The 21,114-nt window shown below is 38.1% G+C and overlaps 1 protein-coding gene across 2 annotated transcripts in view; it reads left to right on the forward strand.

Annotated features, from left to right (window-relative positions):
- Positions 1-20,860, forward strand: part of gns.L (glucosamine (N-acetyl)-6-sulfatase L homeolog) — a 32,528-nt gene extending 11,668 nt beyond the window's left edge. For both annotated transcript variants that reach the window (XM_018252421.2, XM_018252419.2), the window contains exons 5-14: positions 2,457-2,555; positions 3,947-4,114; positions 5,492-5,574; positions 7,884-8,002; positions 11,460-11,563; positions 12,203-12,304; positions 12,533-12,640; positions 14,068-14,178; positions 15,373-15,533; positions 16,389-20,860. In XM_018252421.2, the coding sequence (XP_018107910.1) occupies positions 2,457-2,555; positions 3,947-4,114; positions 5,492-5,574; positions 7,884-8,002; positions 11,460-11,563; positions 12,203-12,304; positions 12,533-12,640; positions 14,068-14,178; positions 15,373-15,533; positions 16,389-16,467 (1,134 nt within the window). In that variant the 3' untranslated portion in view covers positions 16,468-20,860. The remainder of the gene's footprint in view (positions 1-2,456; positions 2,556-3,946; positions 4,115-5,491; positions 5,575-7,883; positions 8,003-11,459; positions 11,564-12,202; positions 12,305-12,532; positions 12,641-14,067; positions 14,179-15,372; positions 15,534-16,388) is intronic.
- The last annotated feature ends 254 nt before the right edge of the window (positions 20,861-21,114 follow it).

Genomic DNA, 21,114 nt, shown 5'->3' on the forward strand with positions numbered 1-21,114 from the left:
AGTATTTCTCTCATACAAATTGTATCTTGGGAAACAGACGTGACTACTTGTTTGTTTTTCTATTTTACCATTTTATTTTTAAAGTGGTTGTTCAACTTTGAGTAAACTTTTAGTATGGTGTAGAGAGTGATATTCTGAGATATTTTGCAATTGCTTTTTTATTATTTGTGGGTTTTGAGTTATTTAGCTTTTTATTCAGCAGCTCTCCAGTTTGTTTCTGTGATTTTGTTGCAATTTACCCTGCATTGATATGAATACGAGACTAGAATAATAAAATTAACAATAAATTTGTAGTCTTTCAGATTATTTGTTTGCAAAGCTGTCAAATAATAAAAAGTAAAGGCTAATTGAAAAGTTGCTTAGTTTTAGCCATAATATAGCAGACTAAAAGTTGAACTAAAGATGAACCACCCCTTTAAGCAGATTTATTGCTATATTTCATTTCACTGTGTCATTCCTCTTTGCAGCTTGCTCTTGAATTAAAGTAAAAACACAATTTGGTTTTGTACTTTAAAGGGGTGGTTCACCTTTAAAAAGTTAACCTTTAGTATGTTACAGAATGTCCTATTGTTTTCAGTCAGTCTTCATGTTTTATTTTGATACAGTTTTTGAATTATTTACCTTCTTTTCTGCCTCTTTCCAGCTTTCAAATGGGAGTCACTGATCCCAGCAGCCAACAAATGATTGCTCTGTGAAACTATCATGTTTTGGTTTTAGCTAATTTTTACTACTTATCTTAGTTTTCAAAAACCACAACAAATAAAAAAAATAAGTTGCAAATTGTCTCAAATTAGTACTGTTTACACCACACTGAAAGTTAACATAAAGTTGAACTACCCCTTTAAAATCTTCTTGTCGTAAGTGCTTCAGTCTGTAAGTTTGTCGGCAGTTCCTTGTGTAATACTTAGATATGACGGCAGAATGCAATTGTGGGCAAATTTTTTGGAGTGTTTGCTTTTTTAATGCATACTCTTGTGTTTGAGAGGTGAATCAGAAGTAGTCAATTATAAGTGGACTACGGGCAACAAAGACACAGTGTTCTCATTGTAATATGAGACCCCCTTCTGTGTTTGCAATCTAGCCTAATATTAACAGTAGCTTGCAGCGTATAAGCATTTTTAGTATGTCAAGTTGTTTTTCTACTGTAATTAAACTAAGACACAGTAACAAAGTAAAAAAAAATTGAATTGCTTCACATATATTTAAATATAATATACGGGGATCCAGCTTTTGTAAATATTGTGAGTTTACTTAAAGGGATTCTGTAGTTATATTTATGGTGTAGTTTTTATTCCTAAATTACACTAACACTGCAAATAATTCGCTCTACCATATAAAATTTCATTCCTGAACCAGCAAGTGTATTTATTTTCTTTAGTTGTAGTATTGGTGTGTAGTCAGTCATTTTGCCTGGTCATGTGCTTCCAGAAAGAGGCAGGCTGTTGTTTCTCCTACTCAATGTAACTGAATTTGTCGCAGTGGGACATGGATTTTTACTATTGAGTGCTTAGATCTACCAGGCAGCTGTTATCCTGTGTTGGGGAGGGGTGATATCATTTAAATTTGCAGTAGAGCAGTAAAGAGTGACTGAAGTTTATCAGAGCACAAGTCACGTAACTGGGAAACAGCCCCATATCAGATTTCAAAATTAAATATAAAAAAATCAGTTTGCTCTTTTGAAAAACGGATTTGAGTGCAGAAGTCTGCTGGAGCAGCACTATTAACTGGTGCGTACAGTGTCAAGCAGAGCCTCCTGTAGGCTGTCAGTCCACATAGGGGCTACCAAATAGCCAATCACAGGACTTATTTTGCAACACCCAGGAATATTTTTCATGCTCGTGTTGCTCCCCAACTCTTTTTACATTTGAATGTGGCTCACTGGTAAAAAAGGTTGGGGACCCCTGCTTTAAAAAGAAAATACACCCACTTTGAACTCCCCTCCCTCACATTGTAAAGTGATACATTCTGGTGGCTTGAAGTCTCTCTGCTATGGGGCACAGATTCTGTAGAAAGCAGATGGACGAGGTAAGAGAGATGTTGCATTAAAGGTAGATATACCGGTATATAGGTATGTTTGTGTAAAAATGAAATATATGTTTATTTCTATTTGAAAGTTCAGTTAGTGTTTATGCACCTTTTCTACATAAGCCCAACTGAATGAGCAAATCCCAAAATGGGGGGTATATTTTTTATTGGCAGAATTTATCATAACAGATAATGGAGGTCATTTATAAAGTTCGCACAGCGCATATTTATTTGCAAATGGTTGTTTCGCCCGTGCTTTTTCCTGAACGCTAAAATAATGCACTGCTGTGCCCGTCTTTCAGTTTTTGCAAAACGCAGTGTGAATAAATTTTCGCAAATGAGACGGGTGTTTGCGTGAGTGCCCCACTGTGCGAAAATTGCTGGTACACTTAACATTTTTAAAACTGAAATCTGCATATTTTATTTTATAGGAGAAAAATTCAAAGTATTACAACTACACACTGTCAGAAAATGGCCAACCAAAACCCCATGGGCAAAACTACAGTCAGGATTATCTGACCGATGTCTTGGTGGGTGAACTGTTTCTTTTACCTTGGTAAAATGCATCCTCTGCTAGCAACAAGGGCATATCTTCTGTCACGTGTTGTGATCTGCCATGTTGTTTGGGCTCTAAATCATTATAGACTGCCTTCTGGATTAAAAATCAATGGAGCCTTCTCTCAATGCTGTTTTTATATGTCCTAATATTTTGGTGGTTTACAAAGGAGAAATTTTATACCTAGAGGAAGAAAGAGAAGACCAGTTTACAAAGTGTGGTTAAAATGGACATGAGTCCCTCTTAATGACACCATTCATTAAAGGTACTAACATATAAGCATGCTCTAGCACCTCTGTATATTTGCCCCGATCTATATACAAAGGTGTGTAAATAATATATGACAGAAGATCAGTGTAAAATATGGTGTAGAATGGGGTCATTTATAAAGCTGTGCATTTTTCCATAAAGGGACTGTATACTGCCAGTTCAATTAACAGGGCATTTGTTGAAGATACTTTTGCTTCTTGATCAATTCACGAAAAATCTGTGGGGGTCATTTATCAACACTGGGCAAATTTGCCCATGGGCAGTAACCCCTGGAAACCAATCAGATTGCTGAATTTATTATTCTACTTGCAGCTGGCTTTAAAAAGCTTATCACTAATTGGTTGCTATAGGTAACTGCCCATGGGCAAATTTGCCCAGTGTTGATAAATGAGCCCCTGTGTTTTGTTATTTCTTAAGATACACTGGGATAAACAGAAGCTACTCTTTGTTTGGTACTTACAACATAGATAATTCTAACAGCAATTTTTAGTATTTATACAGGTGTGTATTGATAAAGGTGCTGAATTTATTAGGGATGCACCGAATCCACTATTTTGGATTCGGCCGAACCCCTGAATCCTTCGCTAAAGATTTGGCCGAATTCCGAATCCAAATCCTTATTTGCATATACAAATTACGGGTGGGAGGGGAAAAACATTTTTCACTTCCTTGTTTTCCTTGTTTTGGGACAAAAAGTTGATTTCTCTCCCCGCCGCTTATTTGCTTATGCAAATTAGGATTTGGTTCGCTGGGTAGAAGGATTCAACCGAATCCTGCTGAAAAAGGGTGAATCCTGCATTCGCTGCACCCCTAGAATTTATGCTACGATCTTTATCCTAAGGGTACATTATTTTACATCTTACATTTTACCTCCGACGTGGTGTCATATTTATGTTATAAAAAAACATATCCATCACACATTGTGAACATTGCACTGCACAGCTTTATAAATGTGCCAGATGTTTTTGTTTAGATTTAAAGAAGGTTAGATATTGGGCAGCATATAAGTTACCAAACATGGTGTTACTTTTTTGTAGCACAAAACGAAATGAAGCAGTATATATTCGGTTTACTTCTCCATATTTGCACTTACAGGCTAATGTCTCTTTGGATTTCCTGAACTACAAATCTAACCATGAGCCATTCTTCATGATGATTGCAACACCAGCCCCACACTCTCCATGGACTGCCGCCCCTCAGTATGAGAAGGCCTTCCTGAATGCCAGTGCTCCCAGGGGAAGTAATTTCAATGTTCACGGAAAGGTACGCTTTATATCTGCTCAAAACCGCCCCACCTGCACTTTAGAGCACATACAGTTATTTCACTATATTGCGGTTAGCAACTGCATTAGACTATTGTAGGTTTTTCTGTGCTTCTATTCTGTTACCTCTTGTGTCCATGTCAGAAATAGCAGTGGAAGGGACTTTATTTCTTATGTGTGGGACACTTAAAATGTATTTTATGGCTATTCCCCCTCATTTTCCTTATGTTAGACCCACTTTTATGTCTATCTATGATTGAACACACTTAGAGGCACATTTATCAAGGGTCAAATTTCAAATTCATATGAGGTTTTTAAAATGTGAAATTCGAAATTTATTAATAAAATCGAATTTCTCAGCTCGGACGAATTGAAACGACCAGAAAAAAAAATCAATTCAAAACTAATTAGAAAAAGTCGAATCAAATTTAAGAAACTCAATTCGAGTTTTTTTTCTTCCAAAAAAACTCGAATGTTAGGAAGGCTGCAAACATCACCAAATTGATCCCTGGACCTCTCCCATTGACTTATATAGAAATTTGGCAGGTTTAAGGTGGCAAATAGTCAAATTTGAATTCTTAAAGGGCTAGAGTATGATAAATCTTAAAATTAAAATACGAATCGAGTTTTGGATAATTTACAATTCCAATTTGAGAGTTTTGACCAAAAAATTTGAATTCTAATTTTCACTTCGACCCTTAAAGGTCTAAAAATAAAAACATCTAAATAGAGAGGCTGTGCAAAATAAAAAATGTTTCTCATATAGTTATTTAGGCAGAAATGTAGTGTATAAAGGCTGGAGTGAACAGATGTACTAGCAGTGCAATTGAAACGGATTACTTTAAATGTAACAAACTGAATCATGAAATAACCTTGCAAGTTCATACTGTCCTGATTTGTTATTTATAATCTCTATGCAAGGTTCAGAATACTGAAACAAAACACTATGTATTAGACCCAGAGATCTGCCTTCATATTGAGCACCCATCCATTCCAACAGCGGAGGTAGTCAGCCAGCCATTTATCTGATCCAAAAAGTTACAATTAGATTAACTGCTCTGATTAAGGCATGCTGTTTTATTCAAGCAGCTACATCTATTCAACAACACCATGTGTGGAATTAGTGATGCAAATTACAGAAAGGTTCCTTATCTTGAAAACCCCAGTTCCCAAGTATTCCAGATACTAAATCCTATACCTGTAGTTGTAGTCCAACACCAGCTGGAGCACTGAAGGATACACATCCCTGCAATCAAAAACTTTTTTTTTATGTAGCTTTGTATGTAGATTTACTGTTCAGTAGGGGGTGTAACCTACAAATAAGATGATCTCCACAGATTCCTGATGTGGTCTTACCACCTTTTATTCTTTTTTTAAGGACAAGCACTGGTTAATTAGACAAGCCAAATCACCAATGAGCAATTCATCAATCCAGTACTTAGACAATGCTTTTCGGAAAAGGTAAGAAAATGTTACACTGTGCATTCTGCTGATGAGTTATTGGTCTTTCACCTGACACTGCTTACAATTTTATTGAATAGAATACAAAGCTTTTATTTCAAGATAGGATGCCTCCAATCAGGTTTGCACAATTTGTGCTAATCCTTTTTGTCGGAAGTGAATATACGATAAACCGTAGTAGTATACCAGTTACAGTTCTTCAGATACATATTGTTAGGGAAACCACAAATGTATTAGAGGGAATATGTTTTGCATGCCTGTGTTAGAGAGAATTTAGTTTAGCTCATTCAACAATAGCCATGTTTTGCAAACTTTTAGCATAGTGACTTATGTTGTTTGTGCTTTTCCCCACCTCCAAAATTAAGATATTTTTGAAAAGGAATACTAAGCAAAATCTGTTGGAATAAGAATGAGAAGAATTATTCTATTAAGCATCTCTCAGTTATAGGTTTTGCTCAGCATGAAAAATATTCAGCTTTTTGTGGCACAATACTTCAGCATAAATAATGCTGCTTTTAAATAGGGAGTTTCTTTCTATATAGAAACATATAGCAGATTAATACATCCCAAGGTGTATAAATATCAGGCTATGCCACTTGCTTTCATATACTTGCATACACCTAAATAAGCTCATATCTAAAATGTACTTGCAGGACCGCCATCAGAAATCGCAGGGCCCCATATGACAAAATTTCCTGGGCTGCGCCCACCACAAGCCCCACCTACAGGTCCCCACCCCCCCACACACAGTAAAAAAACAAAAAAAATATTGGTGGCTAGGGTTCCCACATGTTAATAAAAAGTAAAAAGATATTGTGGTTAGGGCCCCCCATAAAAAAACATTTGTGGCCAGGCCCCCCCCCATTAAAAAATATTGGTGGCTAGGACCCCACATGAGAAAAAAAAATTGGTGGCCAAAATTGGTGGTCAGGGCCCCCCCCCCACATTATAAGAAAAGTGTTGCCAAAGGCCCCTCAAACATCCATGCCTTCCCGAAGTCAGCAGCTCTCAGAAAGATGGGGGGCTTAGCTAATCAAGTAAGTGTGGCATGGCCGGGCCCCCCTTACCCTCGGGCCCCCTACAACTCTCCCCCCTGATGGCTGCCCTGTGTACTTGTATTTATATGCATGTTTTATTCATTTATATGCATGTTTTATTCATTTGGATGCACATTTGCAAGGAATTTCCTGTGTGGATAGAAATGAGTCTACAGAATTTAGTAGGGTACGACCATATTGTTGTAGGCTGCAAAATTGATTAAACTTCTTTCACCTAAACTCCATTGGGTAGATTCACTAAAGGGCGAATTGTCGCCATACCTGGCACAACTTTGCCAGGCACAAATGCACTATGAATACGCTAATTTACTAAAATGCGAAGTTTTGTCCTGGGCGTCGAATGCTGGCGACTTTTTGCTAACGTTACATCAGCTGTGTGAGCATTTCATAGCGAAGATGCGCTAGCGTTCATTTGTGTCTAGAGAAAATTCGCAAGTGATCTTGCGCTTAGGTCAATTTGCATACGGCGGGTAATTTAAAGTTGTATGGAGGTCTTTATTATAAATGTTGGTGCAAATGCTTGAAGTTACCACTGTCCAGGGAACCTTAAAAGACAAGAGAGTTAATATAATGCCCTACACATGAGTCCACTGTAAAATGAATGTTCCATATGTTATGAAATGTCTGGAGGAAACCGGTTACCAAAAAAAAGTTTGTCAGGACTTTTGCAGGCAATACCGGTTCAAAAAAGGAAAAGTCGCCAGCATTTTTTTTAACTTTAATGCATTTAAAATGATATATGTGATAGAAGATTGAGGAAGATCTAGCTTCTTTAAGCACTTCGCCTGGTCTGAGGTGGCAAAGTCAACGCTAGCGAAAGCGGTAAAGTTCAGTAACATCCACACTTTAGTAAATTTGCAGAGTAACGATCGTTCGCCAGAGTGAAAAGTCGTCTGGCGATAAAGTGCGAATGAACGCTAGTGGCGGTCCCTTTCGCTAGCGAATTGGCGCCTGCGCCTGTTAGTGAAAAGTCGCTAGCGTTGGCCACTTTAGTGAATCTGCCTCCATGTGTTTCCACTCACTCGGATAAAGCTGCATCATGGATAGTAAGATAAGTGCTGGGGGATTAAAGGAACACTGTAAAATAAAAAAGTATATAATTTTGTTGGTGCTTGAAGACAATGTTGGCTAGAGTAGTGTGTGATCTACCAGTTTAAAAATACTTTAGTTGCCCACACATCACTCCATGTACAGGCCCCTTGGAGGCATCATGGGAGTTCAGACATATAATCAGTCACTGTTGTTATACAGATGGCAAACTCTCCTTTCTGTTGATGATCTGGTAGAAAAACTTCTGAAGCAGTTGGAAGCCCGCGGCGAGCTGGATAACACTTTTGTCTTTTTTACATCAGACAATGGATATCACACAGGTAAGGGCTATACCATTTTATTGTAAATGTATTGGGAATAATTCTTAATTAGCACTTTGAAGCAGCATAAAACATTGTATAAACTATTCATACCAGCAAGGCTACTGCATAATAAAACTGGCACATACATAGAAAGAGGGCTAAATGAAAATGTTAGGGACAGGTTTAACAGCTATTTTCGACAAACAAAATAATCTCGGCTTACACTGTAAAACAATTTTTAAACCCTTTTTGAGGGTCCAGTCTTTGGTCAGGGAACCAGGGCCGTATTTTTGATAGACACCCAAGGGCCTGTGCCTCAAGTGTTCATATAATTGAATACATTTTTTGGAGTTTTTGGAGTTTTTTTAAAATCCCCAACCAACTTTCTGCATAAATTTGGTGGCAGCTCTGGGGTGGTGAGAGTTATAGGGCTCGCTGCACTGATGATAGGAAGTGACCTCACGTGCAGCTGTGTGAGTGACTTTACTTTCATAAGTTGGGGGTGCTGATAGGTCCAATGCCTAGGGAGGCACCTAACTTAAATACATCACTGCAGGGAAACCCATAACGCCTAACAAGGTTACAGTTATAGCGACAACCATATTTTCTTGAATAATCTAGTACATTAAATACTGTATATAAACCAAATAACAAATGGCCTTCGAATTAGGCTTCCAGAGGGATCAGTTACAGTGTGCAAGGAGGGTGCAAAAAACAATAATCAGGTGCAGTCTGCAATGTTTTTTTGCACTCTGCCTTGCATGCTAAATAAATATGAAATATGTGCAAGTCTCTGATTTCCAAATAGCAGCATAGACACCCACAGCCTCTCTCAGCATTGCGTATGTTCAACAGCACTTAAAGGAACAGTAACATCAAAAAATTTAAATGTTTTAAAGTAATGAAAATATCATGTAGTGTTGCCCTGCACTGGTAAAACTGATCTGTTTGCTTCAGAAACACTACTATAGTTCATATAAAAAAGCTGCTGTGTAGCAATGGCGGAAAATGAAAAACGGCTATATGGCACAGGTTAACGAATGGATAACAGATAACACCATTAGACAGACAGAGCTTATCTGCTATCTGCTGTGTAACTTGAGCTTTTTCTCCTTTGAATGGCTGCCGCCATTGCTACACAGCAGCTTATTTATATAAACAATAGTAGTGTTTCTAAAGCAAACACAGCAGTTTTACCAGTGCAGGACAACACTGCATTATATTTTCATTACTTTAAAACACTTTTATTTTTTGACGTTACTGTTCCTTTAATTCTTGAAGACCAGATGGGGGGGAGGGAAATTTAGGTGTCATCCCTCCAGCTCTCTACTCGTATCCAAGCCTACACTTCATTTTGACGTGCAAACTAGGGAGCAGCTTACATAGTTTACAACAGGGCCCTATGGTCAGGGCAGTTTGTGGTGCTGCTGTCGCCTGAGGCTACAACTTTAATATCTGAGTGTGTCAAGGGGGGGGGAACCACATCTAGAAAAGACAAACTTATTTTGGTTTTTAAAAAAAATAAAATAAACGGAAGATCGGCTCTTAAAGTTACCAGTGGCAGCTTTTTGCTGCCCCTGGTAACTGACCACTTGCTGCCGCGTGAAGCAAGGTTCTTATTTATGTCCCCCTTAGCGCTATTGGACTTGCAGCAGGGGCAGTTGTAAATGACCCTTTAGGAGTAAGACCAAATAGCATAAATTGGGAACCACCACCATTATAGAGCCTGCATGTGCATATCCTCTTCGTTTCTTATAAAGTGAGAATGATCTCGTTCTCTGAGAAGCTGTGGAAAATGAAGAGGTTAAAAAGGCACAAAGCCAGACAGGCTGTCCCTTCTGGTATAACAAGGAAGTGAGACGTGTTGTGGCTTCTAGTGTAACGAACATGGGTGTGCACTTTCATTTCTTATCTTGGTGCCCATCTGCCATTATTATAACTCATTATTGTTGTTGAGAGAAATATTGTTTTATAAATAGCAGCAGTTTGAGCTTTTTTTCAGTAGCTAAAGAGAGCTTGGACCAGTGAGCACCATGGAGCAATCCTCTTCTGGTTTCTTCTTTCTTTGTGCGGCTGCGCATGCACAGTAGAACGAAAAGCCGAACTTTACCTAAAAAGTCGCCTATTTCAGTCTACTGCGCATCCATCTGCCCCGGGAAATTTAAAGAGAGAGGAAGCCGGAAGTGGATCGATCCGCGGTGCTCACTGGAATTACCCCAGGCCAGTGCAGTTTTCTGCTGATAGGAGCACCGGCCCGGGGTTTCAGGTAAGTAAATACAATCACTTGGGGGTGCCTAACATTTGGTACCCCCCAAGTGCAAGATGACTTTCCTTCCCATTTAAAGAAAAATTAAACATAATATAATTGATTTATATGGGAATATACTGTTCCGGGGGGTGTGGGCGTGCTGCACAATGGGGGGGGACTTGGGGGATTGATTTTATTGTGTTAGCGCTGATCTCTGTGTGGCCTTTTTAATGTGGTGTGGGTTGCAAGGGGTCTGGGTGAGGCTTGGGGTGGGTAGGGACCAGGGGACCCAGAAAATTTTGTTGTACGGGGCTGGTAATTTCTGATAACCTTTGTTATGTTGCTTATGATAACCTTTGTTATTAGTTTCTACTAGTAGTCTGATCAGATCTATTTGCTGCTACTGGTAACTGTACTGGTTTAATTTAGCACCTATATTCAAACATATCTCACTGATTTAAAAACAAAAAAAACCTTTAACCTCGTATTAGGAGTTACTGTACAGACTTCATTACTGATGAAGTAAGTAATGAGATCTATTTAGGGCATCACAGAAATTCCTTTTAAGACAATTGGTTTCATAACCATTTTATAAAGTAAACAAGAAATGATTCAAAGAGCAAGAATGAGGAAAAGGCTTAAGCGTAAAGATGCCAAAGATGACTGCTGGGTAGGGAAGTCATTTGAAAAGGCATTTTCTTGCCGGGTATATTTATACAGGTACAGTTCATGATATTTTTTTCCAAATAGTAAAATATCTTTTTGGTCCCAGAGTACTTTCCTGGGCTTCTTTAAAAGGGGAAAATGATACGACTTGAGATCATGCAGTGATGGGGATATGTAAAAAACATTTATAAAGGCAGCCATACATCATTTTTCAGATTTGAAGGAAACTAATCTATCTGTGACTCATAGGAGTCATTCTATTCTACAAGTCAGAGACAGACTATCAGGGTCCTTTCAGTCTGAGGAATCGCATATGTCTGTGGGGCAATAAAAAGTTCACATTATGTTTATGCATCTTAAATACACATGCCCAAATGAATAAAGTCATGTCACAAAGGGGAGTTTGTTTTCCTTGTAACACTTCTGTTTCACTTTCAGTTAAAAGGGGAAAGTGGTGGTTATGTTCATGGTTATTAATTTTGTGATTGGGGTTAATAGAAAACTGTGTTTTGTGTCATCCCTTTAAAGTGTCTGACTGAACGATTGTTTCTTGTGTTGCAGGCCAGTTCTCACTACCGATAGACAAACGGCAGCTGTATGAATTCGACATCAAAGTTCCACTACTTGTTCGAGGGCCTGGGATCAAACCTAACCAGATAACTAAAGTAAATAGGAGACCCTTCCATTTACTATCAAGGCAATATTCACAGTGCTATAACTGTAGACCAGTGCTTTTCTTTTTGTCAGTAAGAGAAGTTATGAACATGTGTACTAGGCTATGGGCAGACAGGCTGAAGGCTCAGTTCACACACACACCAGCTTTTGTGGACATTTTGGTTAAGGGCATTCCTGCTATTGCTTATGATTTATTTCCTGTTCCTGTTTTCCCTCTTTCTGAGCTGAGAGCAAGTGTGGAGCAGGGCTGTGTTACCTGCCATGTTCTAATAAATGTACCAAAGTTCCAGTGCTTGTCTGACTGCTTCATCTGAACTAACTCAGCAGTATCATTTAACCCACTGCTAGTCAAACAGTGTATCACAGTTCTCAATTCAGTTTTGAATAAACAGGGCAATCGTACACACAGTAATTTTGGGCGCTTTGAGCACAGATCTTTTAAGTTGGCCTAAAACTTTGCATCCATAGAGTAGTTATGTGATCTGGAATGTGATGGGATAAAGTAATTGTAACTGAGAACATGCAATCATCTCATGTCAAGTGATGAGGGTTTCGGAAGAACAGAAAAATGCTTGTTTCTTAGCAATGTTTAAAAAATACCTGATTGTTTTTTCCCCTCTTCATTTTAGTCACTGGTTGCAAATATTGACCTAGGCCCAACCATTCTGGATATTGCTGGTTATGACTTGAACAAGACACAGATGGATGGGATGTCATTCCTTCCAATTATGGCAAGTGAAAGTATCCATATATAATTGAATGTAAACTAATTAAGAGAAATGACAATGGTGTTCAGAACCAATTAGCTTCATATCATAGTGTGCTTGTGGTTTGTGTCGGAGGTGCTGGGAGATACTTGCCTGTGATTGGTGGCAATCAGCCTAATTGTGTATCTTCTCAGAACATTTTTCATGATTCATGTTCTCAAATTATATTAAAGTGTTTCATTTCTTTTCAAGACAAATAATACTAATGTAACTTGGCGAACAGATATTTTGGTTGAATACCAAGGGGAAGGAAGCAATACATCAGATCCAACTTGCCCAACACTGGGCCCTGGTGTTTCTGTAAGTATACCCTTGTGTTCTCTAAATGTAACCAAGTTATTGTGTATTCCATGTCTTTGTTAAATAGTTGTCGCATCGCATCCACAGAAGAATAAGAAAAAAGTTAATTCTTTAGTTGTTACTTTTCATTATTTATTTTACTGAAAGGTGCCATGTCTTTAAGTAAAATCTTTTACAGACTTTTACAGACATACACCTAATAATTGACTCCTTTTTTGCATTGCAAAAATCTAAGGTAAAGGCTCCAGTTTTGGAGGGCACACTGGTCTTCCTGGACCTATATTTCTATTTCTTGACTGCCTAGCTATAATGTGGCTCATGGTAATTAGACCATGATTTCAAAAACTCTAGTGTGTTTAGTGAAAACCCCTTGGTACATTCCATTACTGAGACTTTCTAATTTAAAATCTATGCACTCTACAATGATCTACAGCTGAGCCTTCTGAAGCCCCTCAAACTCCCTTTTATGGAGCCCCTTCCTACCATTTCAAAAACATTCTTGCAAACATGAGGGGACAGATTTATCGAGGGTCAAATTTTGAGTTTATGGGAGCTTCTAAAAACTTGAAATTGGGGAAAAAATGACCAATAGAAATTTATTAAATTCAAATTTTTTAAATTCTGGTAAATAGGATCGACCTGCAAACTCGAATCGAATTCAAATATAATTTGATTCGAGTTTTTCACTAAAAAAAAAGAATTTGTTTTTCAAAAGTCCACCAAACGACTCCAAATTGATTTTAGGAGGTCCCCCATAGGCTAAAACACCAATCCGGCAGATTTCAGATGCTGAATAGTCGAATTTTAATTCTTTAAGGGACATTTCGAATTTTTTTAAACTTGAATTGAATTTGGACTATTCCCTAGTCGAATTAGACTAAAATAAACTCGGAATTCAAATTAAAAAATTTGAATTTTCAATTCGATCCTTGATAAATCTGCCCCAAGGTGTCCCCCAGTTGGGACAAAATCCAGTGTAATGCTATTCCAGGCAGATAATGTATTACTAGGTAACCGTTTCACATTGCTATTCAAGGACAGGTAATTTAGCCATGCTTTAATTTTTCTCATATTCTCATTTTTTTCTAACGTATAAGCTTTCCCTTAGGAGATCTTCCCAAAAGAAAATGATTAGAGAGTTATATGATAACTGCCTCAGTCCCATCACCTTTCTCCCATTAATATAAGAAATGGAAGCAGGATCTCACAAACATGGATCCAGAATACTCTGATGATAACACACAAAATTTATCTTTAGCTCTTTTCATTTCTGTATACTGGGATTTAGGGTGAAATGCTATTTTAGACCTTCTTTTAACTATAATAGGATGGATGACTGGTACCTCAGCATTTTTACATATCTATGACCTCATTACAAGGCAAGTGTTTCCTGTGGATGTAGCATCTGGAATTTTCTTGTTTCCTAGCAATGTTTCCCTGACTGTGTATGTGAAGACTCTTACAACAACACATATGCCTGTGTGAGAACCATTGCAGCTGCCTATGACTTGCAGTACTGTGAGTTTGATGATGCAGAGGTAAGGAACAAGCCCTATTGTTTATCATAATGGTCTGTTACTGGAACAAGACATTTTATGATATTCTGAGCACACACTGTGTCACCTTAGAAACCAAGAATTTTCTACATAATATTTTCTGTTTTCCCTTCGGGTTCTTGATTTTCTCACTGGCACCACTATGAAAATGGACAGTAACTAAAGTTCACCTACTCACATAGGTGTAGCCAAGTGCATCATTGTATAAGTGTATAATGATTCTACTTTTATTTCCTTTATTTGATTCTCTCTCTCAAAGAGACTATACATTCTGCACTCCTGAGTTGTGTGCTAAAGGGAAGCCATTTCTCTTCCAATTAAATGGCTTCCTGCAGGGATATGTGTTTAGATTCTTCCTGATAGTACTGCAGTCCTCAAAACTCGTATGTGCTATCAACCTTAGCCTTATCATTCTGTGTTCAAGAATTCTTATCTGTTCCAAATTCTACTCATTCCTTTTAAAGGAGAACTAAACCCTTATAACGAATGTGGCTAAAAATGCCATATTTTATATACTGAACTTCTTGTACCAGCCTAAAGTTTCAGCTTGTCAATAGCAGCAATGATCCAGAACTTGTCACAGGGGGTCACCATATTGGAAAGTGTCTGCAACACTTACATACTCAGTGGGCTCTGAGCAGCTGTTGAGAAGTTAAGCTTAGTGGTTGTTGCAAATTATCAGGCAGAAAATGAGGTTGGCCGAGTAATATAAGCTGATGCTACAGGGCTGCTTATTAAATTCTGATGCTAGTTGCACTTGTTTCTGTGCTGTCGTGTAGTAATTATCTGTATTAATTAATAATTAGCCTTATATTGTGACAATTATATTCTATGGGTACTGTATATTGTGGGTCGGTCACTAAGCTCAGTAAGTGGCAGAAGCACAGAGCATGTGCAGTGAATCAGCAGAAAAGAAGATAGGAAGCTACTGGGGCATCTTTGGAGACACAGATCTATCCCGCTAAAGGGCTGTGGTTGCCTTGGGTTGGTACAGAAGCCCAATACATAATGTACAATATTTCTTTAGTTAAGCTTTAGTTGTCCTTTAAGAACACTGCACAGATGCCGTGTTATGATAACAGCCTGAGTTGTATGAGTATATTTGAGTTCTGCATATTATATCTGCAGCTCCTGTATGTATAGCTATACTAACAGACTTTTAATACTGAAATGCAGGTCTTTGTGGAAGTATATAATATAACAGCAGATCCAAACCAACTAACAAACATAGCAAAAACCATCGATAAGGAGATTCTGGAGCAGATGAACCATCGCCTTATGATGCTACAGTCTTGTTCTGGACCATCATGTCACACCCCAGGAGTATTTGATCCCAGGTAACCATTTGTCAGTTATTAGAAGCCCACTTCCCACAAGGAGTTTTTCCAATCTGATTTCTCATCCACCATCTTGTCTCTGTCATTTAAAAACTGATTGATAGAACCTGACATTGTCAAGCCAGGGCTCTCTGAAATCAGTTTGCATTGGCAGACAGGCACCTGACAAATGCTAATAAATAGCCCATAGCTGTCCTTTCCTATTCTACAAAGCTAGGGAGGATAAAGGGCAAGTCAAACAAAAAAATATTTTTTTTGCCTAATAGAAAACATAATTCTAAGCAACACTGCAATGTACAGTCTTTAACATCTTCTATGGTTTTTAATTTATCTATATATGTATTGCTATTGAAAGCAGTGTGTTTGTCCATGTCTATTATCTGCCCTGGTTGTCTTTTTGCAACAAAGAGGTGCTGCAGCTGTATTTTTCTTGTATGTTGATACAATGTAAGAGAAGGCAGCTGATTAACAGGCCTGTCTTTGCTGGGGAACCAAGACTTTTGCAACATTGTTTAAAAAGTAACAACCAGGAGATAAGCAAATGCTGCTTTCAATAGCAATTCTTTTTTTTACAAATAACAATAAAAACACTGAAATGTTTTAATGTATATTGGGAAGATGCTTAGAAACAGGGGTTTTATTTTGAGGTCAACTTGCCCTTAAATGATTGTCTGATTCTAGAGTTATTGCCTCATGGAATCTTACCAGATACTTAAATGTGTTCTCAATAGTAGCTGTATTATTTTTATATATTCCTGCTCGTTATTCTTCATCAGAGAGTTGGAAACATTGCTCATTTAACCATTTCTTTTTTGCCATTTCAAGTAGATTAAAAGACAATAACTTTCTTTTTAGGTACAGGTTTGATCCTCGGTTGATGTTTATGGACCAAGGGCAACAAAGCCACACCTTAAGCAGAAAGACTTTGAAGTAACTTGGAAATGATTTGGAATTCTGCGTTCTGAGGACTGGTCCATGTCTGCTGGTCAGTGTTGGGTGTGACAGTGATTGGGATCATTCACTAGCTGGCCCCCCAATGAAATATGTGAATTGAAACACTTCAGCTGTGTTTTTAAAATGACTGGACGTAATTTCTGGCGTTGTTTGATCTCGCTACTGTGTTTTTTGGAATCTCATTTAAATGTAAATGCAAATCCTCCTCTTGGATAAAGGAAAATAGCACAATGCCATAGGACGTTTCCTTTTATAGTCATGGAGAACTGTTGTCTAATCAGAGGAGGAGGAGAGAAGAGAAAAGCCAGGCCCTGTGATTATCTGCAGCTCTTATGCTTTTATTGTTAAATCATAACTTCCATGTGTCAGAAAACTATTTTAGCAGTGTGACATAGAAAATCACACCCAAGTTGCATAATGTATTGCCACATAGATACTGGGGCAAAATGACACCAAAATGCAACATATCAATACAAATTTATATCTTCCCTCCTCCCCAAGTGACCACATCTTGCCTTGTAATTACAGGTTTTAAAAGGAAAGGCCCAATATTTTTTTAGCTTTTGTTTAACCTGTGCTTTCCAAGCAACTGTGATGTTAAAGGGATACTGCCATATAATTTGTTTTTATACCAATTACACTTGATAAAATCATTTCTTCTTCTAAATACCAGCCTTACTAGGATTCTAACAACTTTATAGCCCACTGAAATTATTCATTGCGAGCTTCTCTATATCTGAAAGTCTCAGGGTTTCCATTGTTTACTTTTATAAAGGCAGGATTACTTGGCAAACAAAGCCCAATACTGCACACTGCTCTCTTCAAGCCTGTGTTAAAAAATAAAAATAAAAATGAGTTTAAAATGGCAAAGCACCTTCATAAAAAGTCTCATTTTCAGATATTACACCATGAATAGTGACACTTCTGTTTTTACCTTATCTAATTTAAAAATAGTGTATATTTGCTTTTCCCTCCCAGCCATGTTTCCCAGCAGCAGCTCAGCAAACCACATCAGTGACTTTCTAAACTGTTACAGTTGGATACATTAGTTGATATATATTTTTCAGCAGCATTCCATTTATCTGAGTCTGCTGAGAAATGTATTGCATTGTAAGTATGAGAAGGAGGAAAATGAAATTCATTTTTGAAACCTACATTTCAGAAAAATAGTAAAAAATGATTTAGCAGTTAAAAAAAGTCATTATTTGAGGTATTCTGTTTTTAAAGAATACATTTGGGCAAGCTCTGGTACTTCGAAAAACCCTCATCCCCTGCACACTGCAGTTCATTTTCAATTTATGGGAGGGGGGGTTGCCTACACCCATCTGAGTGAATAACGCAGTGTTGTGCTGACTACAAATTTTGACATAGAGTTATTCTGAAAATTTTTAAAGCAGATTAATTGAATGGCTAATATTCACTATATTTCTCATTATGGAATTAAATGAACTGATGGCTCATAAAATATGGTGGGCAGTTAGTAGGTACTAAGTCACAAGGCTGATTTAATGCTTTCCAGCCTTCCTGGCTCACCTTGCAGATTCTGTAAGGTGCTGCTTACTTGCATCTGCAGAGGTCTGTGGCCCAGAAAAGGAGGTAGGGTAGTTAAAGAAATGAACAACACAGCACAATGGGACTCATTTATAAACAGTAGTCAAATTTCCACCTGGTCAGTAACCCATAGCAACCAATTTGCGATTAGCTTTTTTTCAAACAACTGCCGGTTGAGCACTGAAAGCAGTTGTCTGATTGGTTGTCATGGGTTACTGCCCAGGTGCAAATGTCCCCACTGTTTATAAATGAGCCCCACTGAATCAATACAACAGCCATGTGTTTCACTGTCAAAATGTCCTGCGTTAGTTAATTAGTAGGATCACTGCCACAATAGCTATAATACTGCAGGCATAAATTGCACTAATATTCACGTTTCTGAAATGACAGCAGGATATGTTAGATATCATTTTATATCCCTTAACCTTGTTATACACTGGGGCCTTCAGTATATTCTGGACCCCAGTGTGGGGCTTTAAAAGTGTTTTTTATTTGAAAAGATAGATACAGTGAACATTATACTGATTTTGTGCCTGTGGGTTTTGCTTAGTGTCTGCTCTACTAGAAAGCTCCTGCCTATGTAGACTCAAGAATATTCTGCCCTGTTGGAGGCACTCAAGTGCAGGCCATAAATATGTCTGTGTTGCTTCTCAGTGGCATGAGAGGGATCTTAGAAAAGGATTATAAGTGTGTGTAATGTTGGATATCTCCAGTATATTCATCAGGCATGTCCCCACTCCCCACAGAAGTCACAGGATTACTGAGCGTAATGTTATGTTACTGGGACCCGTCCAGCATATGCACTCAATTCTTTACAAGTCATGCTTGTTCTGGGACATTTCCAAAGATCCTACACGCTAACATATATGTTATTAGTATCAGAGCGTAACATCGCTTTGAGCATATTATGATTAGAAATGTGGAAAACTGATTCAATTAATCTATTTAAGTAATTTAGTTTAACTTTATATTGGATATATACGGTAGATACTGTTACTGACGTTTTCCATCTTTCTCTTACCATGTTATCTAGTTATAATATGTTAAACCATTTATTACTTAAAACTGTACTTGACGATTGGCTTGGCAGAAGGCAAGTTCACAGGTATCGTTTACTTTTACTGGTAAGCAAGTTTATTAATATGATATAAACGCATACCACCTTAGTTACCCTAGAGGAATTTACTCCGTTAAAGTGGCCCTGACACTTTCAGTGATCTGTCCCTAAACAACTCCATGTAGATGTGTGATTTTATGGGCTGGTTGTGTTAGAGTTTAGATACGATATTATAAAAAGAATGACTTGCTGCAGGCCTTCTCAGTCTGGGAAAGCTTTCCATCATGGAAACTGCTGGACAGGAATATCCATGGGGTTACCAAGTCCATCCTCACTAATGTGTTATTGTGACCTGTAAATGTGTGATAGGCCATGGTGCACCTACAGGTTTTATGCCACTTTAAATGAATACTTTCTATAGTTGTTCAGAATAAACTGATGGGCTGGCAGATGGTGAACATGTATAACAGATCCTGTAGTATGCCCATGTGCCAATTAAAGACTGATCAATGTGTTAATCTCTGTGCTAGCCCAGGCTAGTTGGAGAGGGGACATTTTACCACAGATTAATTGGCACAAGATGTCTACTGCAAACCGTTTTTATGCTATTAAATATAACTTATAACATAGCTAGTGTGAATGGTTAAAGAGGGGTGGGTTGGGGCATATCCCTGAATGTGCCAATATCATTTAAAATGTGTGACTTGTGGGGAAACCTTTCTAATCAGCAGATGCACTTTGTATATATTATAAAGCAGAGCTTCTTATAGATACAGTTGGTAATGTGAATGGGAATTGTGCTGTTTATGGAAGAGGCCTGTGCTGTCAAGTGGATTAACTGCAGGTAGATATTCCTCAGCTGCACGATGGGGTGGCCGGGCAAAGTGATACCATGTAATATAACTTGCCTGACAACAAAGCAGTTACCAAATGTAAGGGTCATAGACCAATAGCAGTTCCCTTTCACAGACTGTGCCATTTAGGTAAACCATGTAATAGCCCCTATGTTCTACAAATGCGCAGAGAAGAAACGATCTTTGCACACACCAGAGGGGCCTCTTTTGCGGAGAGGCCTGAGGTAATTGCAGAGGTTTTAAATGGGGGCCCTGCATGACAAGTTTCTCCAGGAGATCTTTCAGTAGCCCCACAGTGAGATGTAGCTGCAGCCTAAAGGGGGAAGGGGGTATACTCCTAGCTAGTGCTGACTTGTGGTATCTCTCAATAAAGGCTTTAGGGGAACCCAGGGATTTTTTCCCTGTGCTAGAGTGCAATACAACCCTGTCCAACTGACCATTGCCATGGCCCCTGTGATGTCATGCCATTGCGTGTGAAAAAATGGGAAATATTTCTCTTATGCAAATCCACAGGGAAATTAAAAACAGAAAAAAATTACGTAACATAAAAATTGGGCTCTTTTAGACATGCAGACAGATAGATGTGCTATGGGACATTAATAAATAATCGTCTGGCAACAAAATGATCATTATTAAGTATAGACACTTGTACTTAAATACGTCAGCTGACATACAGGAAGCATCAGAGAGCAACATTGTGCAGAACATTTGATTGCCCTGGTAATTTGTAACTGCTAGAAATTGCTTTTACGTTTAAATATTCACTTTTCTTTCTTTTCACTGAATGTTTGATCCTTATATCTATTGTGAAACTTGCTTTTGTGTGTGTGTGAGACCATTTTCTGTAGTAAGTGCCCTTTAACTGACCCTGTTCACTGCTGCACTTTTTCAATAAATGATAATTAACTCTTCGTTGTTGTGAACTTTGTTTTTGGGATATGGGGGGGGGGGCTTGCTGCACGGAACCAAATCCAACTATACCCACTCCCTGAATAATCTAGGTGTTATTTCAGGGGATGTGGTCTCTCTAAAGAATATTGGGAAGGTTGTGTGTGGATGAAGGTCTTCTGCTACTTGTGGCCAGGATCAACAATATCATACTTTCTGTTTAAAAGTAAAGTAGTATGTGTGTATATATAGTTATATTTTTTTCCCCATTACTTGC

The sequence above is a fragment of the Xenopus laevis genome, chromosome 3L, assembly GCF_017654675.1.
Source record: "Xenopus laevis strain J_2021 chromosome 3L, Xenopus_laevis_v10.1, whole genome shotgun sequence".
Taxonomy (NCBI): Eukaryota; Metazoa; Chordata; class Amphibia; order Anura; family Pipidae; genus Xenopus; species Xenopus laevis.